General features: G+C 55.6%; 1 protein-coding gene across 5 annotated transcripts in view; it reads right to left on the bottom strand.

Moving 5' to 3' along the window:
- Positions 1-24,119, bottom strand: part of RPS6KA2 (ribosomal protein S6 kinase A2) — a 292,155-nt gene that overhangs the window by 220,609 nt on the left and 47,427 nt on the right. Inside the window, exon 1 of one of the 5 annotated variants that reach the window (XM_059176561.1) lies at positions 17,741-17,858. The exons of the other annotated variants lie outside the window; for them this stretch is intronic. Within the exon in view, the coding sequence (XP_059032544.1) occupies positions 17,741-17,788 (48 nt within the window). The 5' untranslated portion in view covers positions 17,789-17,858. Of the gene's footprint in view, positions 1-17,740; positions 17,859-24,119 lie in introns of those variants that run through there. 5 annotated transcript variants of the gene reach the window in all.

The raw sequence follows: 24,119 nt of genomic DNA, 5'->3' as shown, positions 1-24,119 counted from the left end.
CGGGACGTGCTCAGGGACCAGAGTCTGTACCCTGTTAGTTCACCATCACTCTCCGCACAGAAGCCTATGCAGCGAACACTCAGCACGCTTGGGGGACCGCCGGCCCCGGGCCCAGCCCCTCTGTTTGGTTCACTCTGTGTCACAGCATCAGAGGGGACCCGCTGCTTTGTAAGGTGGCATCCTGCAGACACTTGGGGGCTTTTTGGATGTGCGTACCCTGCACGGGCTGGGTGGTTGCATGTGTGTTCTTCAAGTGAACACGAAGATGTGACCCTTACGACTTGCATAATTCTGTAGGATTTTCTGGGTCAAGGGAAGAGGAACCACTTTCAGAGATGGCCTCTGGCAGCTGAGGCCAACAGCAGTCTTTTTCTTGACTCAGTCTGAGTATTAGCGCATGTTTGCAGCGTGGATGTGTTTGAAATGACAACTACGCTCGTCTCGGTCTTGTTGCCACACTTGCTAATACGTTTCCGGTTTTCTGGCTTCCTTCGTTTGGTATCTTCTGCCGTCCAGCCTGACTTCTTAGTTCTGTGTGTTTCCACCGCGACGAGCCCTGGACAGCTTGCCTTCATGGAAAGATTTATGATCAATGCAAACCTCTACTCCCTGCCTTGTCACCTGAGCATGGACGCCCTTGAGGACCGTCCACGACGGACAAGCACATTGGCTCACTTGTCCGCCTCATTTGGTTTGGGTTTATTAAACAATAGTAGTTAATTTTCCTGGTAACCCAATACCTGTGCTCTAGATTTATCCCATTAAAATACTCCGCATGGACTTGCTGCGGGAAGCCAAGGAAACAGCACGGGCTCCCGACCGCGTCTCCCGCTGCCCCGGGCTCTGACGTCATCATTTCACAGGCTCACCACTGACGACATCTACACTCTCTTCCATCACAAAACCCCAACAGTTACCGGGCTTTGGTTCTATATCTCAATAGACTCAACATTGTCTTTTTTTCTATGGCTTTTCCAAGTACCCCTTGGCTTGCTGAACACAATTAAAAAAAAAAAAAAAAAGCCAATAGATCACTATTGCTACTTGACCTGACTTCTAGATGCCGGACATTCTTGTCCTTGAAGACGGGCCTGGGCTCCACAGTGAACACTCTGGTCTGCTGGGTCAGCTGATGTTTTCTCTGTGAAACAGGATATTGGGGAAACTGCATACATTGTAACGTCCCAGATTCTAGAACGGATTCTTAAATCTTTGTTTATAATATATTAAGCGGAGCAATTAGTCCTCTGTTGAAAATTAGGGCTGGAAATCATGAAATAACCCCAGAATTAGGGCTTAGGAATCTCATACATCAAAAGAAAACTATTCAATCTCGCACTGAATTTTAAAAATGGATGGAGAACAACACAATCCACTGTTGGTTTGTTTCGATATCCCACTACTTTGCAAAAACTGTCTTCGCTTTCTTAAGACTTAGATACGGTTCAGATGCTCACCTGCCTTTTACGTGTGTCTGTCAATGAAAGGAAAACCGCTGCTGTCACTCTTCAAATGTCCCCCGAGCAGTTACTGTAACAGTGACAGGAAGAGCACGAGACTCAACCCTCTATTAGAACGCGTATTCCCGAAGGCTCTGCTTTCCGAGTGAAGACGGGCGACAAGCATCCTGATGGGGGACGGGCTGTGCACCCCTCCGTCCGGCTACTCGAGGCTCTGCATAGAGAGCTCAGGGTTTGCTTTCCCATAAACTCTGTTTACGTGTCGAGCTTTTATTCACCCACAGAATCCAACAGCCCTGCTTTGCAACAGCAGAGAAACGTCCATCGGAAGGGAGAGTTAAATGGGGCAAAGGGTCTCCCAGACGGAAGGGAGGAAGCAGACCTCCCCACACCGGGCAGAGCAGTAGAGATGCGGGGCGAGAAGCGGGGCCCGATCAAGCGGGGTTTGATCGGAGGACGTGCGGGTATGTGCACGGCATGGCAGGACGCAGAATCGGGGTACAGAGCGGACCAACAGCACGCTCGCCTTTTATTGGGTCTCACTTATTCGGGCTCAGATCCCCCTGAAACATGTTGAGACGAGCCTTCTTTCCTCCTACTGTCCTACAAGTGCTAATAGCTGACCTGAGTAAAACTCTTTTTTTCTTTTAAAGATTTATTTTTCAGGAAAGGAGAGAGTGTGAGCGGGAGAGGGGCAGAAGGAAGGAGAGAGGATCCGAGCAGAGTCCTCACCGAGCGCTAAGCCTGAGCCTGACTTGGGGCTCGATCTCACAACCCGGAGACTGTGACCTGAGCTGAAACCAAGAGCCGGACCCTAAAAAAAAAAAAAAAAAAGAGCCAGACCCGTAACCGCCTGAGCCACCCAGGCACCCAGTCCAGAGCAAAACTCCCAACCATCCTCTCCAGCTTTTCCCAACATGTGAAATCCGGGGATAGCGCTACTCAACCTCCAAATGCTCAGAAACGGAAGTTCAGCCAAACTGACTCTTTCTAGCAGCTTCTCGGTCGCTTTTCAGGGGTTGTACTTCTCCAATTTGTAGAAACAAATAGGTCTTCAAAGCTGTCAGGTTCCCATTACGTAGTAAATCATGCTTGGCCCTGCCAGCCGCAGCCTGGTATAGCGAGTGGTCATGTACCTACAGTTTGCTCTTCTCCCCAGAAACTGCTTCATTATCCCCCTTAGCTTCCTGAGGGTGCATATCCAGATGCCTCGTGAAAGGGCTCAGACCTCAGACCCTATACTCAGTGTCACGCAGGCACAGAGGGCTCCAGAAATGAGAGAGACACAGGACGCATCACATGCATTAGAGAGAATTCTAGACTTCTTGTCTGTAATTTCTTCTCCCATAGGAAACTTCTGCTCCTCTAAGCTACTGAGACAGAAGCTAAGGGAGGGGCTTCTCCCAGCCACGGTGACCAGCACTTGGCTAGTCCGCCAGAGAACTCCGGACCCTGGTCTGAGTCCTGATGTAAAGGATCCACTCACAGTCGTGAACTTGAAAGACACTGTATCTGGGCATGGAAGACTCTCTGGGAACATCTCAGGGCAGCGAGGCTGTGACCCCATGAATTTAATGTTACCAAGAGTTCAGCATTAGTCCCTTTAAGTAACGACCTCAATGTTGAGAACATCTGTCCTTACGTTCTGAGAAAGGAAAAGCAAAGGACCCGAAAGGAATGTGCCTTCTTAGGACGATGAGGAGGGTCAGAGTTGTAAACCGAGGATCCCAAGATCGCGGTTTCATTCCCTGCTCCTTGCTTTCGCTCGGCTCTTCCTGGATACCCTCCCCCACCCCAACATCTACACAACAAGCCCATGCGGTAGCAGGCTCTGGGGTGCCCCCAAATGAACACACCTCCTGCTATCTTTCCGCTTGGCCCATCCTCCCCCTCGAGTGTGGGCTGGCCCTACTATCTTGCTTCAGACCCACAGAATATGGCAACGATGATGGGTTGTCACTTGCACAATCAGGTGTTGAGAGATCATAACTTCAACTTGCCGGCAATCTATGGCTTCCTCCACGCATGTGCATGGACGAAGCCAGCTGCTGGGCTGCAGAGACTGGACTGTCAAGGAACTGCCACAGCCTCCAACCAACAACCAGTGAGGAACGAGGCCTGTGGTCTAAGGGCCCACAACCAAGGGGCTTGGAAGGGGGTCCTTCCCCAGTCGAGTCTTCGGATGAGCCCAGACATGGCCAACGCCCACACTGCAGCTTGTGGTGACCCTGGAGCTTGGGACCCACATTCCTGGCCCATGGAAACTTGAAATAATGGACATGTATCATTTTAAAGCCACTCCGTTTTAGAAAAATCCGTTACAGCAACAGATAACGAATATGCCCATCTTTGATTTTACTGTCCACATTTTCTTCCCCTGGAGATGTGCTGGTCTACCCACGCCGCACCGGGAAGTAATGCTCCTTCCTCTGTACTTGCACACACGTGTCTCTGTCTTCTCCTCTTGCCACCCCCGACTTCCCCCTTCTGCTCCTACTGCTGAGTTTTAGAGCCGGTGGTCCTGGCTACATGAGGAGTCACCTGAGGCCATCGTCCCCATGCTTCCAGCCCCAGTGTGGCTACGCACACAAGAAGAGTTCCAATCCCAGCTGAGTTAGCTTGGAGATGAAAGAGACGCCTCTGCTCTTGGAAAAGTTGGGGTCGGAAGCATGTGGCAATTAGCATAACCAGAACTACTGGGTATCCCCAGTTTAGATGAACCCCATATGGACCTCGAAGCCCCTTGGATACACACTGAAGTAAAATAAACATTGTAGTCACTCACAGAGAACTCACTGCTGACACGGTCTTTCCTATCCCAGAAATTTAGGCCTATGTACAGTACGTACATACTCGTCTTTAATTAAGATACGGTTTCTGCGGTACCACTGCCTCACACTCTACCGCTGGCATTTTATACATGCGGCTTTTCCCCTACCAGTTCACAGCTGAGTGTCTGTGTCATTTTTGAATATTCTACTCCTGCATTAATGCACACGTAGATCATCTCCAGCTTATTACTAGTAGCAGTAGGAATAGTTGTATTTTGAATTAAAGGGCAGAAAGGGAAGTTATAACTAAACAATTAAAAGCTACTCTTTGGGGAGGAAGTCTACCCACATTTTAGAAACGCTTCCAGAAGATCCCCTAGCTCAGTCCCTCGGGCACACATATCTTGTATTACTACTAGAAGACAGCAGAGCACAGCAGCTGGGAACCTCGGCTTTGGAGGAAGACAGAGGAGGGACAGGTGCCGGAGAACAGAATGCCAGATGCCAAGGTCATTCAAGAGCAGAGCAGGGACTATGCTGTGCAAACACCAAGGCAGCCCGTAGACCCAGAGGGACCTGCCTTTATGGTTAGAGACCAGCACCTACACCTGCTCACATGAGGTCTTTCCTTGTGCCCTGGAGCCTGGGGCTACCTTACATGTGGCACATTTAATTGTCTTTCACGTTTGACTAATTCCATTGTCCTTGTGGCCCTGGAAGTGGTTACCAGTATGGGTCCCATTTTACAGATGAAGAGAATATGGCTTTCTTCAGTTAAAAAAAAACATTGCATAATTGGATAAAATGAGACCTACCCTGGAGACAGCAAACTTTCACACAGAACAGGGGAGACCCCAACCCATGGAGTTTCAGAAGGAAAGTTTGCCTTTAAAAGAGAAATGCTTAATTCCAGCAAGGGGACCCACCCCCGAGAAAATATCCGAAGGCATCCAGAGTTTCCGTCCCTTTCCTGCAAGTGGGTCTCAGGGGGCGTTGTGAGCCTCACACAGCAGGTGCGCGCAGAAACATCAGTTTGTATATTTGCAAGGAGAACGTTTGCAAAAACACACACCGGTTTGGAAACGTGAATCATCTCATACACATACCGGCACTGTTGCTGCGACGTGGACCGTAGGAGAAAGTCAGGAGTTATTTTTAAGCAGAGAGGGGGGAAAAACACCCTAACATCAGAAATAAAATTTACAAGTGTTCGCAGGTATTTATAAAACTCAGGACAAACCGAGCATCTGCAGTGAGTCATTCACATTTAACTCGTCTAAACTCATGTCTTCAACGATTTTCACAGTTCCTCTTTTCCTTGATATTTTGCACGGTGCGATTCCATTTTTAAACAGTTCTAAATCTGCAAGTCACTTAAAGCTCCAATGCAAAAACTTGAAGCAGAGACACTTACAAGTGTGAACTCCAAGAAGTCCTCTAGGTTTAAGGATCTCCAAACGAACCCCTCGAACAACCCTGAACCTGAGTGGAAACACTCCGCGTCCTGCCATTGGGACCAGACTGGAGTCCCTCGGCTTCATTTGCTACGGCCTCGCCTGTGCCGAGTCAGGTGACCGAGACGCTGTGGTGCAGACACTGCCAGCTCCAGAAAGGACGGGGAAGGGCCTGTTGTCCCCGAAGCAGGTGCCTCAGGTCAAGGTCCCCCATGGCCACAGGGACAGTTGTGCGTCTACGCAGCCCTCTCTATGGCAGTGCAAGCTGATGGCCAGAATGTGCTTCCACTGGGCGAGCGCTCGCTCCCCTGGGCAGATGTGAATCCGAGAGGAGCACCTGCGAAGACACCTGTCTCCTTGCAGCTTCCCCCCACTGGCCCCACAGCATCCAGAGCCCTTCTCTGCAAGATAGCCACGTTTGGAAGCACACCCTGTTTTTACTGTGTTCTTCCCCTCCAGTCACTGATACCAGCTCCTTCTTTGTTACCCACAGGCCACACTTGAAAATCACATATCCCCTAAGTATTTACAGAACACCTGCCAAGGCCAGGCTCTACTCTCAGGGCGGGGAACACCATCAGGGACCTTACATTCCAGCCGGCGTGGGCAAGGTGGCCTAAAACAGCTTCTAGGAACCCAGTCCTTGGAGACTGCAAGCTGTGAGCTGAGCTCCCTCTGGTCTAGATCCAACGCCCGACCCGCTACACCCTGAGGAACAATCCAACCAAATCGTAGCGTCGTTGGGAACGGATCTGGCGCTGGGTGTGACATGCAAGCAATGAAACATTAAACACTGTGTCAAAAACTAGTGATGTGCTATACGGAGCTAACTGAACATAATTTAAAAATTACTTAATTGATTTAAAAAAGAGAAAAACCATGAGAATGAACGAGTTGTCTTAGCGCCTATTTCAAAAATAATTTTCAGTTGAATAATCTGTGTACTTTGCTTGAGGCGAAAGGGCTCACAGCACCTAAACTGTACATTTAAAACCAATGAAATGGACACATGAACGCATCAGAGAAGGAGAGAGAAGCGAGTCAAAGGCAGCTCAGCTGATGGGAGAACAGCTGTCTTCCTAGAGGAAAATGAATTTGGTTTTAATATCACCACACAGCAAACCAGATTTAGTACGAGAAGGAAATAATGATTCACTACTAGAAGGAAAAGAGAGCTTTAGGTAGGAAGAACTTCTTAAGCAACAAACAAAAAAATTAACAAAAATATTGATGGGTTTGCGAAGCTCCAGCATTTCTTATTCTGAAAGACCCCACGTGGTGACAAAGACAACACGAAGCTACCTGATGCCTGTGCGACCGGGGACTAATGTCTAGAATTTATAAAGGACATCGCAATCATTAAGGAGAACAGATAACCTAATAGAAAAATACACAAAGGGTGTAAATAAACAATTCACAAAGAAACCGAAATGGCCAACAATTTCAATAAATGCCCGACCTCACCAGCAATGCAGAAACGCTGGTTAAAATCGCTCACCGGGACGCCTAGGTGGCTCATCAGTTAAAGTATCTGACACGTGAAGTTGGCAAAATGTTTAAAAAGTCTTAAAACATCAAGCATCCTCCCACTTAGTAGAAATCTGAGCAGTAGTCGGCAATCATCTAATAACATTTATAAAATGCACTTTCTGACCCAGTTCCACGTCTACGCACAAAGCAGCAGGAGGCCATGCAGCCTCGTTTAGGCGCCAGAACTCGGAGCGTGTGGACGCCCGGCAGAAGGCCGAGGAGCGAAAGGAGCTCCTGTAGCGCACTGAAGGGGACAGGAGGCTCCAGAACGATACCGACGCGGTGATTCCGCGGACGAGATTTCGATTCTATGTACTACTAGCGTGGGCGTTCCTTCTACCCTCCGGAATGTGCTCCAGAATGGGAAGGCGTGGCCCGCACCCCGAATTCAAATTGGTGGCAGGCGGGGGGTGCAGGGGCGGTGGGGGCATGGGGGTTTGCGAAGGGGAGCTCCGCTTGGTTCCCGCACAATCCAGACCGGACACGCCGGCGCTTTCCCAGTGCGGTGCGCCCGCGCGTGGTGTCTAAGTGGCGGATGGTGACCGTTGTTTGTACTTTCGTACTTCCCTAAATTTAACTTTTTTTTTCCAGTTGGAAGAAGAAAAGCACAAAAACAAACAGAAGCCGGCCCACGAGTGGGTAACCTAGCCCCTACGTGCGCCGCCTCTTTGAATGAGGGTAATTAGAATCCTTACCTCAGAACAATCTCGTGGGCTCAGGAACCATTTCTCTGCACCCTCGGGGTGCCAGCGAGGGTCCACCACGCGTCCCTGCCCTGTCCCCCACCGCCCCCGGGTCCACGCGTCCCCTGCCCTGTCCCCCAGTGCCCCCGGGTCCGTGTACTTGCAGAGCACGGCCCTTGCCAGCGGCTCCTGACCAGGAAGCGCTCCCTCAGTCACTCACCCCGTCACCCCCCACCTCTGCTCCCTTCCCCTCTGCTGCACCCACACTCTCTTCCCCTCCCCCGCACACAGCAGGGTCCTCCACCAAGCCCGTTTCCCTCACTCACGAGGCCCATCTAACAAGTGGGAGCTCCAGCCGCCGGGCTTGGGCACAAGCATTGACCGTTGCACTTGCCCTGGGGGGAGGGTGGCCAGGACAAGGGTGACTCTTGTTCCAGGTTGTGCCTTTGCCGACCCGGAGGGGCTGGAGACACGCACAACCGGACAGTTCCAGAAAGAGCAGGGGTCACTCTGTTGAAGGCACGGGAATAAGGCCACAGCATCCTCCCGGCAGGAGGCCAGGACGCTCCCCAAGACATTTATCACGGAGCTCAAGAACCTAATATATTTCCCCAAAAACTGTTCTAAACATGAGGCAAGAAGGATCTGTTTCCACTGCCCCCCAAATGCCTTCTGTTTTATTTCTGCCCATTTCTCTAGCAATGCTTGCGAATCCCAGGCACCGGCGATCTAGAGTGTCCCCAATCAGCTGCCGGAGACAGCCGTGTGGGTCTGCATGGCCAGCCCCAGGACAGGACTCACCGGGGAAGCTGCCCCGGGTGCTCACCCGGTGAGGACAGAGCCACCCCCGCGGGGAGGCAGCCCCTGAGAGCCAGGTCTGCGGGTCGCGGGGGCCCCAGGCCGGGCGCAGGCGAGGACCCTGCCAGTCGCATGGGGAGGACGTGCTCGCGACAGTTCCCTGGGGAGACGGCAGCCCCAGGGCTCAGCCTGGCAGCGCGAAACTCTCAGTCCAAGCGTGTTCCAGGCCCCAGCGGCTTAGCCGTGTCACCTTCTGAGGGAGCCCGCGATGTGAGATAACGGGCGTGCAGACGTGCAGCCACGCACAGTCGAACACCCAGCGGAGGCTGGGCCCTCGCGGCTCTAACAACGGCCGTGACTCCACGGAGCACTCGGTCGGCCCGTCCTGTACCCCAGGGCCCCGTTGCAGGGGGACGCGCACAGGGCTTCAGTCTGTGTCTGCCGAGCGTAGGGACGCAGCGAGGGGCGCTGTCCCTTCTCCTCACCTTCCGCACTCACGTGGCCCAAATGACAGACCCGCCCACGTCCCGCGGGCCTGGGCTCCCAGGCACGCACAGCCCAACCTCCCTTCAAGCCAGAAACAGAGCGAGACTTAGAGGGACACGGAGCTGTGACTATTTTCCTTCTCAGACATCTTCGCGCGCAGCCAGGAGGCCTGTCCTCCCCGTCAAAGCCAGGTGTCAGCCCTGGGGCCCGAGCACACTGCGGCGGGGGTGAGTCTCTGTGTCTGCTCCTCCCCAGAGCACCTGAGTTTCCAGGCGGCGGGTCTGCGCCGCCATGTCCAGGCACCAACGCTGAAGTTCGCAGCGTGGCCCTTCCTCCCACGAGGCCCGTGGCCCTCATGCGACGCTGTCCACTAACCTGCATTCTCCTTTCCAGGTCCCTGAGGACACCCAGCCCCGCTGACGTGGTGACCTCTCGAGGCCCACAGTGGGGCCGCTCACCCTCGGCCGGGGAGGCGAAGGCCTCGGGGCAGACCCTGGCCCGCCAGACCGCAGGTGGCTCGCGGGCCATGGTGGCCACGGATGTGAGCACACAGAGGCTTGACACCCGCAGCCCGTACGTCGCCCCGGGCCGGGCAGGGCAGCGTGTAGCCGGAGGAGGGCTCCTGGGGCCGCGAGGATCCCGCGGGCATTTTCCTGGTTTCCCAGCACAGCCTCTATGGCGACAAGCAGGAGGATAAACAATGCTGGGCCGTTCGGCACTGCGGCCGCTGGCAGACAGGGGAGGGATAAGCCCCGGGAGCGGCGGCGGGGCCCACGGTAGACGAGCAGAGCCCAGAGAGGTTCACACAGGCAAGGCCGGAGCCCCTGGGGGCACGCGGCCGGGGGGCACAGCTCCTGCTATATTCTGGCCATGCTCTGTCCCCCGTTTCTGAAGGACAAGGAAACCATCCCCAGACGCAGTGACGACTGTGGCGGCTGCAGCCAGAGCCCATGGAGGCACATCCTGCCCCCCAGAGCCGCAGTCAGGCGTCCATCCGCCCGGGAAGGCCGGTTCCCTCCTCGGGGCCCTCCCTGTAGCATCAGGAGGGCCGCGGAACAGACCCCACAGGCTGGGCTGCTTCCAGCAGACACTCAGTCTCCCCTGCTTGGAGACCACGTCCGCGATCCAGCGTCAGCAGGGCCGGGCCTCCCTGCTGGGCCTGCTCCCTCGGCCGCACCTGCTCGGCCCCTGTGTGTGTCTGTGCCCTAATCTCCTCTTCCTGTGAAGACACCAGCCATACGGGTCAGGGCCCTCCGAGGGACAGCATTCTCATTTAACCCCCTGTAAAGGCCCTGATAAGGTCTCCCTCAGAGGTCCTGGGGACAGGACCCCTCACACGTGAATTTGGGGGCACACAGGACTGAATGTGAGGCCGGTGCTCCCTGTGTTTGTTGAGAACACAGGCGGAGAGTGTGGACACGGAGGCTCTGTGGGCCCGGGGACCTCAAGCTGGCCAAAAACACGGTGGCAGGTCACTGTTCACACCATCTACCAAAGCATGGAGGTTAAAACCCCTGTTATGACAATGACTCGGAAGATAAGAGACTAATTTGGAAAGAGCTACCAGGTCAAAGCGCACATGAAGACGCTGCTCCTCCTGCCTGGTAAGTGCGTAACCTGACCCACCAGCCCTCGTTCCCTCGAGCCACAGTGGTCAGTCTCGGTCTCTATGATTGTTCACGTCATGGCCAATGAAACTCATTCCTTCTGGTCCTGCTGACCAGGACCAGGACCGCTGCCCTACAACTTTCCTGTGACAGTCATTTTGGTAAAGCAGACTGTGATCTCCGAGCTGCACAGGGCTCTGATGCGTGCGGGAACAAGAAGGTCCTTGGTCCAAGAGCCAAAGGCGCAGGTGCTCCTGAGCTTGGGGGCCGGCCTGCTGTGCGACCCAGTGCAGATGCCTTCTGAGCGCCATCCCCGTTCAGGCCGGGACACCCACGGCTGGGATGCTGCCGGCTCAGGGACTGCCGACAGCCGCAGGCACACACGCAGCCAAGGACCTCTCGAGGCCGTCAGGTCCCTGCCTGTGCCTGCGCATGGAGAACGTTCCACCGTGGCTATGGCAGACGTCCATCCCCAGGCACGCTTACACGCAGGCAACGGTCTCCTGAACGACATGACTGAGCACAGCGCAGACGCCCAGCTGGGCGCTCGGGCGCGAGCTCACACCGGCTCGGAGGTTAGGACCCGTGCTGCTGGGGTGCGTTGCTTCAAACGCAAACGAGCTCACCGGAGCCCACCTGACCCTTGCTGCACCCCAGGAGCCACGGACCTCAGCCAGGGTCCACTCCAGCCGGGCCCGTCCAAGCCTGTGGCTGTGGTGCCCCCCCACCTGGTGCCTGTGCAGGTAAGGGCAGGTGGGGGCAGTTGGAACGCCGGTGGGAGAAGCGCCGCTGGTGTAGGGAGTAGTGTCGGGAGCTGGGGGGGGGGGGGGGGGTCTGGCCTCACGGGGTCCCTGCCACGGCCATCCAAGCTGCTGGGCCTGGAACTTCTGTCTTCAGCTGCAGGTGCTGGTCCGGGCACCGCTGACTTTCCCAGGCTTCTGTGAGAGGCTTGTGCTGGGTGCACGGGGCTCCGCGCCTTCTGGTCACCTTCCTGTCCCGGCGGCTCTGCAGCCGCCTCCTGGCAGCCTGATGTGGGCCTGGGACTCACTGTGTCCTCACCGTGGACTTTGAGGCCCTGTGTCCCCCTCCCCATGTGCACACTCACACGCCCGTGACCTCCCCGCCCGCACTCCCTCCCGGAGCCCCACACAGGCCCTTCCTGTCCTCCGCAGACACCGCAGTCCATCCTCTGGATGCTCCCAGCACTGCTCCTTCTGACCGCACTGCTCCTCTTCTCTGTCCTGTCACTGTCCCCAATAGCACACAGTCCTACCCCCGGTAGTCTAGACCATCAGTGTGTGAAGGCAGCCACCTGCTATGTTCCCGGCGTGTCGCTCGGGGACAGAGGACAGCATCACTCCCTGGGGCAGTCCCATGGAAGCCTCACCCCCGGGCTTTAGGAAGGAGGCCGTGTGGCTGGAGCCCGGCAGGTCCCTGACTCAAGTAGGGCACTGGTACCCAGGAATGGGAGCCAGAAGTTCCGCACGTCCGAGCCCTCCCCTGGGCAGGAGGGGTGTCCCCAAAGGCTGGGCTCGCTCTCTGGCTGTGCAGGTTACAATCACATATGGAGAGAAAGACCCAACTCCTGGGGGACAGATTCTATTTGCCTTAAAGGAGGCGGGACCGCAGTGGCCGCACTCAGGTGTGACGCGTCCTCCGGGAGCACAGCCCGGTCTCACATCCCGCAGCTCAGCACATCACCATGAACGGCCCCGCAGTGTCAGGGGCCGGCAGCCTTTCAGGTGTGCAGGGACCAAGACAAAAGACACTATGGGGTCTTTTCTGCAAATCAGTGGTTTGGGTCAACCCCGAGCTGCTTCCTGGAAACCTCGAAGCTGCCTGTCATTCTTTAGGAGGTGTGGGACGCCGGCCCGCTGGTCTGGGGACTCCAGAGGGTCTCGCAGGCTAAGGCATGGGATGAATTCCAGGGCCTGGAACCGCACACGTCCCAGGGAGGACTTCTTCTGCAGGGGTGCTGGGGGCCATATGGCTGTAGCCGAGCACCGGCTGGTAACCCTCGGAGGGGAGGCCCACAGAAGATCCCGAGTCTGCCGGGTCCACCCACCGTCTCGCCCTGGGGGTCCAGCAACAGACACAGAGGGTGGAGGCAAGGCCCCTCTCTCCTGCCAGACAGGGTGTGCACTGACGCGCAACCGCACCCCGGGAGTGGCTGGGGGGCCCTGCCCTGGTAAGGAGCCTGGGGGGAAGGGGGTGTGTCGGAGCCGGGATCACGGCGTTCCCGAGTCTCCAGTCCGGAAGCCCCAGGGACTTCCATTTCTTCTGCTCAAGCCAGTTGGACTGGACGTCGTGTCACGAGCGGATTCTAGCACTTAGGCAAATTGGGATTTCCTGCAAAGCCAGACAGATGCGTGGATCCCTGGGAACCTCGAGGACAAACAGCCTTCGTCACGACTGTTTGTGGCTCGCAGGCTGTGGCGCAAAGATCCAGAAAGGTGGAGGAAGGCCCGACTTCCTTTACCTACTGCGACCTAAGCCTGTCGCTAACCAAACTGAGGTCACAACTTCAGAAAACTGGGTCTGTAAAGACCCAGTAAGACACTAAAAATCTCTGTAGTGTTTTGCAACCTAAGCAGCCCTGACATTCACTGGAGGCGAGGCTGTCTCGGTGTTTTTTCTCCACTCGCAGCCATCGTGATGGGAGGCGGACCCCTGGGTCTCTCTACTCATTCCTAAAAAGCAGCGTCACCCGTCACATGAGCCGTCGCCATAAGACATACGTTTTATGTCTTATGGGTCAGGAGTCTATGATAAGCAGAGAAATGAAGCCCAGGTTGGTGGCTTTGCTGGTCTGAGAGGGTCGGGGGTCTGGGGTGCCGCAAGGCGGTCCTCACTGTGTGAGCCAGAGTGAGACGTCAGACGGGGGCATTTCCAAAACGACTTTCCCGTTCTTTCCTACGACACCAGCTGCTTACATTTTACCTGACTTCTTCTCAATTTCTATGAGGTTTCACTGTTATCAATTTCCTTTAAAGCAGAATTTTTCGTTGCTAAAATGAGAAGAGAATCAGTCAATGGGCCAATGGTTACTGAATTCTACTTTCCGAAGCACTCTCTCCTCCATCCTCACCGGCAGCCAGTTTGTAAGAAACGGTACGTGTTGTATCAGCATCTTTACGTAACCCTCCGTGTGGCTGCGTTTGGACACTTCTGTCCTATCAGTCTTCTAAGTGTCCCTCAAATGCGCCGAAACCCTTCTCAAGCTTCAGTCTTTAAAACAATGTCATTGTATTTCTCCCTCCTCGTTTTTAGCAAGTCAAAACTGTATTGCTTATACTTCTTCATTTTTTTTTAAGATTCTATTTATTTATTTGACAGACAGAGATCACAAGTAGGCAGAGAGGCGGGGGGGGGGGGAGCAGGCTCCCCGCTGAGCAGAGAGCCTGACTCGGGGCTTGATCCCAGGACCCTGGGATCGCGACCTGAACTGAAGGCAGAGGCTTTAACCCACTGAGCCACCCAGGTGCCCGTATTGCTTATACTTGTGATTACAGAGTAGCTGCAGGTAATGCTGTTGGACGGGTTCATCTTGTCCTACGGACACAAAATGCCCTATACACACACAGAAATCACCACCCCCCCTGTTCTTTCACGGCTAAGTTTCTAGCGTTACGGCGCGTTGTAAAAACAAAAACACTTTGGTTTAGACGAGCTTAATAAAAAGTCACATCATGGTTTAGGAGCAGATCCAGAGGGAAAGAGATCAAACACTCTGGTGAGAGTTTCTCGCCGCGAGAAGCGCCTTCCACCTGCGACACAGTCGGGCTGGTCCCGGGACCCGTGGTGACGCACGCTCGTGGGACATCATGGTGACGTTATCACTGTTATCACGCAGCGTGCTCGGTAAATGTCTTCAGTGTCCGTGGGATGGGGAGAACCCACGAATGAGCTGCCCGGGGGCTCCGGGGTCAACAGCCAGAACCTTGGGGTCTGCTCCCTGAACGCACGTTCTTGACAGACACTGTTAATCGACACCAGGGCAAGGACCCAATTCTGGACGGTGCCTTTGCTCGCGCCGTGAACTTCCTGTGCGATGCTCTCTCGTGCTGATTCTCCTCGGCCCAGGCCCCCAGCCGGACGCAGTCCCCACCCCTCTCAGGGCCCAGGTGGCCTCCGGGCCCCGCCCTCCTGGCTGACCTCATCATCACCACCTGCCGCACGCTCTCAGCCACGTCGACGGGATCTCACCTCAGTCCACATAACACGTGCACGGAACGTTCCAGAAACAATGGACACTGCTGTACAATATACAGGCTGGATAAGTCCTTGGGGATGGCAAGGCCAGCGGGCAGGAGACAGCTGCCACCGGGAAGACGGTCTGTGACTCCCATCCCCAGAGGTGGGGGCACAGCTGACATGCAGGGCCACAGGGGAAGCCGGGTCAGTCAGGGCCAGGGGGTACGGGGGACCTTTACTGAGGTTTCCATGGGGAGGAACAGGTGAGGTAGGGTCGGGAGGCTCAGGACAGACTAGTTTGGAGGATTTCAGTGGACTCGGGGGTGTCAGGTTGGCCAAAGTTATCTGGTACCTGCTCAGGGGTGCGGAGGGCAGGGGTGTCTCTGTCTGGTCCCTTCTCTAGGATGAGGAGGACGGGGGGTTCATAACTCAGAGTTGAGAGAGCCCCGCGGAAGGGACCGGCTTGTAGGTGGAAGGCGCACTCCCGGTGAGCCATCTGCCGTGTCTAGGAACTGGCTCCCGCTGGGAGGGGCAGTCACTCAGGGGTCAGCCTCCCCAGATGTCAGAGTGTCAAGTACAGGAGGTAGTGGATGGTTGGCGTGGGTGGGTAGGGTCCTATCCCTGTTCTCTGGGGGCAGTGCTGACCCACGACACAGCTGCCCATCCCGGCATAAGAAGAGCCCCCATTCTGCCATGCACTGACGGCGTGACCTTGGGCATTTCGATGTCTGGGACCCTCCGTCTCCTCGTCTGGAAAATGAGTACCAGACTCTATGATCTCTAAGACCCTCCCAGGGCCCAGTTCTGTGAGCCCCTTCTCATAACCTGCGGCACAGAAACTCTGTGTCCCTGTCCCTGTCGAGGAACCCAAACTCAGGCCACGACATCCGAATGCAACGCACAGACTCCCTCCCCAGAGTTCCAGAGCACCGTCCGAAGGTCCGACGTCCACGTGTCTGTCCGCGTGGCTTCCGACGTCCCTGGTGACGTCAGATCCCCAGACAGCTGTCGGCCTGGACTGCGGGGGGTCAACTTCTGATTCAAGTGCTTTTGTGTTTTGTGTATTGGTCTTACCCCCTGAGCCTACAATTCAGGGCATTACAAAAAACATGGTTACAAACGCTGCACACTCGGCAGAAGGCACTGTTCCCGCGTTTCTCGTGCTGTCCTCTCTAGGAATGTCTCTGGGCTCAGGAACACAAATAAATGTGTTAACCCGAATGCCTGGTTGGGGGTTTTGCTTGTTTTCGCTCAGGCTGTGTCTGTCCCACTGCTCAGGGAGTGGCGGTCTCAGAAGGACACCCACGGCGCCCCATCCGCGAGCGTGCAGAGCCCCTGCCCTCCATTTGGGGCACACACCCAGCTTCAGACTCATTTTCTCTACCTATTTCCGCCCCAACCCCATATGCACGTACTTGTTTTTTTAATCTCATTTTGATTAGAACTGTTCACCCTATTGAGGTCTTTGGGGAAAGGAGGCACATCAGCGAGGACGGACTCCTAGAGCCTCCGGGTTCACGCCGCCGGCGCCAGCAGCCACGTGAGGACGCAGGTTGATGGCGGCGGGTGGCGGGGTGGGCAGGGGGGCACAAGTCCGGGGTGAACTTGTGCGTGTAGATCCATCCACACTTCGGCACGGAGGGCACACCCCTTATCTCCTTAATGCTTCAGGTACTTAACCCCCAAAGGGACGGAAACAGCTTAAAAAATCACTACAAATAGTATTTCAGGAGTGATTTTAAAAAGTGAAACCTAAGTTCATCTTCAAATTATATCTTCATGCATTCGGATCTACAAGTAACATTTTGGTTAGCCACAAAACAGCCTACAACAAGCATACAACCATTTAAAGATATTTACTAAAGCGAAACAAGAGAAATCAGAACATTTCTTGTCTAGCATAAAAATAGATATATATATGAATTTGGAAAATCACAGATTTTCTCAAAAAAGCATTGACTCACAAATCCCATACCGTGTCGGTGTGTCGGTGATTTCTGGAAGTATTTCATAGCCTCCTCCACAAGGACTACAGCTCAAAGCAGTTTCTCCAGCAAATCCAACAGACAGACAGACAGACTAGTGGCTACTTGGCCTGGCTCAGACCGTACGTACAGAGAGGCAAAGGCTCGCTGCCCGGGGTCCACGTGTGTGAGCGGTCGTACAAGCGGGCAAGCGCGGGGGCCGAGTGATGGGGACGGCGTGTCCGTGGGGCAGAGCCTCCATCCGGGAAGCCGGGGGTACTCCGCAGAGGGTGCTGGGGGCAGTCGCGGGGCCGAGGTGGGCACCAGACACCCCTGCCCACGGGGCGCTCGGAAATGGTTTAAATGGTTGACGAAAATGTGAAATGGTGAAAACGGCCAATTTTGAAAATGGCAGATTTTTCTGGGATGGGCATTTTACTCTGATGGAAATTTTTTTAAAAGGAAAGAGTGTAAGGGCCGCCTGCTGCATGGGAACGTCTCATGGAGCCTCCGCTTTCCGCAACGGTTTCCATCAGCGCCGGCCTCGTCAGCTCGTTCCCTGGGCTTCCAGCATCGCACACCTGTGCCCCGGGCCTGCCCTCCCGGAGTGTGCGACGGCGCAGCCATCGGCGGGGACGGCCCGGGGGCAGGAGCGGGGGCAGTCGCTGACCTGCTCTCCGCACGCTCTGACCCCCGCCCTCCCTGCAGGAGACAGAGGACAGCAGGGACTTCCCAGCAGCCAACGGTCAGCCCTGCCTCGGGCCCCCGTGCAAGCGCCCCGTCGCCCCCTTACCTTCCTGAGGAAGAGTTTGTGCAGCTTCCTGTGGGGCAACCTGATCATCCTTCACGCCCAGGAGCCGGGGGCCGGTCCTGCGGGGTGTCCGGGCCATTGCCCGAGCTGCTGCCGCCGCGGTGGGCACCCCTGCAGCTCGGCCCGCCCTCCGCTCGGCGCCTCCGCCGGCAGCTCGACCCGCTCACTTCCCCGCGGCCCACGGCACCCTGCGGTGGGCTGTTCCCGCGGAGCCTGGCCGGCTCCCAAGTGAAGGGGGGAAGCGGGAGGGGAACCGCCTGGAGCCGGGCGTCTCTCCTGCTCTCAGGGGAGCTCACAGACTCGGCTGAGCCCTCACAGCTCTTCGCACAACATCCGGCTGAAGCCATCAAAGCGGGGGCTTCACGGGGAAGAAGTCGAATGTTCCAAAGTGTCGGCCGCACTGCAGGGGGCAGGCGGGGAGCCCCTCGCAGCCCACCCCCGCACAGCACGGCCACACTACCCGGCAAGGGAGGGGCCCATAAAAACGGCGACTTCTTGCTTCAGGTGGCCCTGGGTCCACTAACAGACACGGGTTCTGCGAGAGCATCGCGGGACTCACTGTCCACCCTCCGGCTGACACCTGTGCCTCACGCCCGCACACGCTTTCTGTCTTCAGCGGAGCACTCTTGCCGCCTAACTGGGCGTGGGGCCTCTCTGGGCAACAGAAAAATCGGCTTTGCCTTCCTGGTGACAACGGAGTGCCCTGTTTCCTGCAAAACAACCAGCCTTTGCGTCCGTCACTAGCACCGAGCCTTATCTCACCGTGCCGCAAGTGTGTGAGGTTTCACACGAAACCTGGGAGCAAGGAGAGGTCAGGGTGGCACCTAGAGCCCTGGTGTTTTTAAAGCTTCTTGTGATGGGGCACCTGGGGGGCTCCGTGGGTTAAGCCTCTGCCTTCGGCTCAGGTCATGATCCTGGGGTCCTGGGATCGAGCCCCGCATCGGGCTCTCTGTTCGGTGGGGAGCCTGCTTCCTCCTCTCTCTGCCTGCCTCTCTGCCTACTTGTGATCTCTGTCTGTCAAATAAATAAATAAAGTCTTTAAAAATAAATAAATAAAGCTTCTTGTGAGTGCCTAATCTGCTTCTCCTCCTAAGATCTAAAGATGCAGCACAGAAAATCCACTGACAATCAGCTTTTGGCTGGCAGATAACAGAAGTCGTAGTTTCGGAGCAGGAGTAGAAATAAGTCGGTATAAAAATGCAGGGCGTGGAGAGAAGGGATCCGAGACGAAGGAACTGGAGATGACACGGATGGAAGCGGCCCCGACCTAGGGCGGCCCCAGCCATCTCCTCCACACACCGAGCGCTGCAGGAGACATCGCTCCCCGCCAAACAGGACGAGCTGCACCACTGTCCACTCGCACGTGGTTGTTGTCCCAGGAAACCCGTTCCGACCAGACATCTTCCCACTCAGTCCACTGTCGCCGGAGAATGTACGCAACACATCCCTTTCCTGGAACGGCAAAACAGACTCGCACACGTCCATCCCTGCGTCCTGTCCGTGCACACACACACACACACATACGCACACATACACACACTCCCGTCAGACTCGCACATGTCCATCCCTGCGTCCTGTCCGTGCACACACACACACACACCCGTCAGACTCGCACACGTCCATCCCTGCGTCCTGTCCGTGCACACGCACACACACACACACACCCGTCAGACTCGCACACGTCCATCCCTGCGTCCTGTCCGTGCACACGCACACACACACACACACCCGTCAGACTCGCACACATTCATCCCTGCATCCTGTCCGTGCACACGCACACACACGCACGCACACACCCCCGTCAGACTCGCACACATTCATCCCTGTCCGTGTCCCGTCTGTGCACACGCGCACACACCAGTAGTAAGGGAAGAGCTTCGGGAAGAGTCAGGACCAGGTCAGCCCTCCTGAGGCACATTCTGAAACAGAACTCTACTCTTCACACCTCCCGCTGGACAGACTTTGTCAGGAACCTAGAAGTACGGGATTTTCAGAACACGTGCCTCCATCGCTTGTTTTACTCACATCTTTCCCCATGCTGGGGCCACCGAGGACGAGCACGTCCTAAGCGAACAATCATACCCCTGAGCTTACGCGCTTTGAGAACAAAGCATGCTTTGCTCACAGGCCGGATTGTGACCGTGGAGAACAGTGCCCCCGCTTCAAAAAGAAAAAAAAAAAAAAATCTCTGTTCCATTTTGGTCCTCAGAGCTGGCACAAAATACTAACATCGGAAAATTACTAGAAAGGAATCTTCTCCTTGTTCTCACAAATTTCTTATCTCTTCTTCGGGCCCACACGGTCACTGCACGGGTCCGTCTGGGATTCTCAAACCTTGGAAGCTGGAAACACACTCTAGCTCCATGGCCTTCCCCTAGCAGAAAGTTCACACCACGCCGAGCCCCTCCAGTCTTCCGGAGCGTCGAAGGACGACCACATAAAACACTTTCCTTAAAACCTGGGCTCCTGTGATCCTTCCTGGAGATTTTGATTGTTTTAATAATCCCTTGCTTCAGTGAAAGAATATTGTATCCAGGCTTGACTGAAACTTGGAATTTTTTACTGAATTTTTGTTGGCAGAGGGAGGGTTGTTGAGGTTCTAATGTGATCACAATTGCAGGGAATACGCACGGGAAGTTCATTGTCTCTACCTGAAACAGACGTAACCCTTGAAAATGAAACTTCTCTCACGCGGGGCGGCTCCCAGCTCAGGTGACTCCCGTGTCACCTGGGGGTGGCCCTTCGGAGAAGGACCGTGGGCTCGTCTGGGGTCATAGTTTCTTTGATTATTTTCCAGGCAGAATAAAATCAAAGGCTTCAACACCTGCTTCTAAGGGCGCAGCTCCCTGGTCTCCTATAAACGAAGAACTCCCGAGAGCTGTCCAGGAGTCGTCTCCGCAGCGCCCAGTCACGCTCGGAGGCGCCCCGGCTGCCGTGAGGGTGAGGAGCTGGTTTCCAATGGAGACACCCAGCCTGCTGCCCTCCCCGGGAAACGGGCCGGCCCAGGCTAACGTGCACTGCAGAAAACTCGGGAAGAAGCTCGGCCAGAGAGGTCCTCTTCCTGCGCCCCATGTTTCGGCCGGGGCATTTGATAGAGCGCGCTCTCCGGCGAGTCTCCCTCCCCGTCTTCACCTGGCGGCCGCGTGCGTGAGCACAGAGGGGGCAGGGAGGGAGGACCCGGGAGCAGAGGGTCTGGACAGTGCGGCCCTCAAATCGTCAGGCTGGTTGTTCCAGGACCTCAAGGGTCCCAACCGCGATTCAACTCACACTCCCGCCAGGATGAGGAAGTAGTTCTCGAAGACTCGGTGCTTTTGAAAACGCATTAGCAAAACGGATCGGGTCTTTGGTCTCTAGCTAAACCGCGGCCGTGGTAAATCTAGGGGCGCCGGTGACCTTCCCTTCCTAATGGAATTCAATCGCAGGTGTGTGTGAGCCCGAGGACCAGACGTTGTCATGGCGACTGACAAGCAACTGCCTTTCATGCCGTGGTAGAGCTCCATGGCAATCCCGGCGTATTCATCTTCCAAATACTTTTTCAAAAGACATAATTTTGAGCACCAGCGATCCCTGTGTGTTGGCCAGTGCCCTAAAGAGACGGCTGCGGTCGTCCCCGTGGGCACCCGTCCTCACCGGCAGAAAGAAGACGCTTGCACAATTACACCCAAGAAACAAACCACCACAGAAGGCATCCGCTCACGTTTCCATCGGACACGATCGGGTGGACCACGGGTCTTCCCCTGCAAAACCTAGTATCGGTGTCCCATTTCTCGAGACCCCGTGGAATCAGACAGACCAGCCCAAGGCAGCATGATATGTTTGCTGTGTCCTTCCTTTCCACGGACCAGGGAAGAGGGCAGGCTGCAGTCGTCCATTCGCACTCTCGCAGAGCAGCTGTGGTAGAACTGAAGCACCACACGAGGCTGCTACGGGGCAGAGAGGGAAGGAGAGAAGAGGAGGCTCTCCCGGGCGGCTGAGGCGGAAGGAGAGCCAGCCCACGGCTCGCAGGTGCGCAGGTCAGGAGGGGGCTGTACTCTGCCCCCGTGGGCGCCATGGGTTTCCCTCAGCACAGGAGCTAAAAAATGCAGCGGAAACCCTTTATCACGGACGGGCAGCTCTTAGTAACGGGAGGGAAAGTGTGTCTAGAAGGACTCTGGCGACCAACGGCAGCAAACATCTCCACCTTCACAGACCTGTGAGATGTTTTCGCAGCACACGTTCTGTATCTGCAGGGGCACCAGGGTGTGTCCGAGCAGACAGGAAAGAAAAACAAAGTCCTTGAAAGATCCAACGGTTTTGCTCTAATTCCCTGCAGTCCAGAGGCCCAGCAGGTAACACAGCCTGGGTCAAGGTCATAGTCACCAAGTAGCCAAGTGGGGAAAGGAAAGGACCCTCGCCCAGCTCTAGGGGCCTCTGGTCCAGCCGCTCCCTAGCCCCGCTGCAAGGCCCTGCTGCCGGCCATCGACACGGTCGTACAGAGAGACTGCCCTGTGCTGAGGAAGGAGAATATCCAAAGGAAGAATCAGGATATCGGACGAGTAGTGTCGCTTACTGAGACAGGAACACGGACCACCCCTCCAGCGGAAAAACCAGCCGAGGCCCTTGTGGGGCCAACACTGTAAGGACCATAACGTCTCCAGACGAAGAAGTAGTGTCTCCAAAGGTGTGCGAGAATCCAGAGCTGGGAGAAGCCCGGCGTGGTCGGGGCCGCGGTTCCGCAGGTGACCCCGCCCGGCCAGCTCGCTGAGCAGTGGCTCTCCCGTCCGCAACCACCTGCGGCCACGTGCGCCCACAGCGCCTCCCTGGCCGCTCCTAGCTCTGACACCTTCCATGGCCGTGGGGTCGAGGGGCTGGTTCCCCGACGCACCCACGGCTCAGGGGCGGCGCCGGCACATCGATGCGGAGGCTTAAATAAGCTGCACCGTCATAAAGAAATAACGGCTTCATTTTCCGTTTCGAAGATCATAAAAAGCAGCTATAATGTCCGGTAGCTCTTTGTTTTTTTTTCCCCCAGGACCACGGTTTAGAGATCTCGGCCCAAACCTGAGCCTGGGCTGTAAGAGGCCGAGCCGGCATCCATAGAACGACGTGAAATGCGTCCCAGGCGTCCGAAAGGCAGGAGGCCGAGCCTCCCCTCCAGCTGCATGACAGAGCAACGCCCTCTGGCCTCCTGCCCTGCCCTTCCTCCTGGGAAACGCAGGAAGAGTAAAGGGAAAGTCGCCCGCCAAGTTGCCAGGGAGGGTGGCGGGTGCTCGGTGAGGAGCGGTCCTCCGGCGGACATCGTCCCCCACATCTGCCACGGCGACATTCCTGCTTCTCGAGGTTCACCCGAAGCCGGTATCTTAGTGGCTATGAGGACAACGGGAGGAGGTCACGAGGTGGATCACACATTCAAACGAAAGCTGCCGCTGGGGTGCTTGGGATACGGGTTACAGCTGCAAGTCCTTTGGGGCTGCATTCGTAACTCGCAGTGACTTGTCAGTTAACTGAATTGAATGCCTTTGTGCTATTCGTCACTAAATATCGTGAAACATCACCTTCAATTGGTGACATCGCCGAAGATCCTAGAGTTTTCCATGTCACTGAATCCAAGACATCAATAATCTATCACCACCCAACAATTCTAGTCACTTTAATACTTTTAGGATGACTTGAGCCCTAGCTCATTATTTTTTTCAAATATAATTATTTTACAAGTAGTAGAGAATTCTTTGAAAATTACAGAAAAGTCTCACCAAAAAAAATCACCTGTGATCCTAGAACTTAAGAAAGACTTGAGACTTTTTTGGTGTTTTGTTTTGTTTTCCTCTCAGTCTTGTCTGGCTTTGGTTGGGAACTAGACTCTAGCTAAATACACTAAACTTTGGGGTTCAACATTTTCCCCCAAAGTTAATGTTTGTTTTTTCTCCAACTATCCTGAAGGGAAAGTTCAAAGTGTGACGTCGATCCAAGGACGTTCCTAGCAGAGAACCGGCCCCTAAATGCCTCGCTGGGTTTCTGCTGAAGGTGGAGGGTCACCCGGTGATTAAATGCAGGAAAGCGGCCGTGCGTTCGTCTCTCTCCTGAGGACTCGCGGGGGATGGAACACTCACAGAGGTCGCAGACGTGTTGCTTCTTGTCTCAGCTTGCTCTGCCACCACTGCTGTTCTGGACCCTTCCCTGGGCGCCCGCGTGGACCGTGGAGATGTGTGACCAGCCGCATGGGGGTTCTGGGTCTGATGCGCCTTCCCCACCACCCGCCCCAGGGCCCCTCCACGCCCTGTCTTCCGTCCCTCCGAGGAGGACTGCGAGGTGACACGGGGTCCCCCGTGCGTCTCTGGGGGAGGCGTGGAGGAGGACGCCTTCACCCGGAGCCCAGCCAGCA

The sequence above is a fragment of the Mustela lutreola genome, chromosome 6 (genome assembly GCF_030435805.1).
Source record: "Mustela lutreola isolate mMusLut2 chromosome 6, mMusLut2.pri, whole genome shotgun sequence".
Taxonomy (NCBI): domain Eukaryota; kingdom Metazoa; phylum Chordata; class Mammalia; order Carnivora; family Mustelidae; genus Mustela; species Mustela lutreola.
Note: the sequence above shows the minus strand (reverse complement) of the source record. Positions and strands in the feature narration are given on the sequence as shown.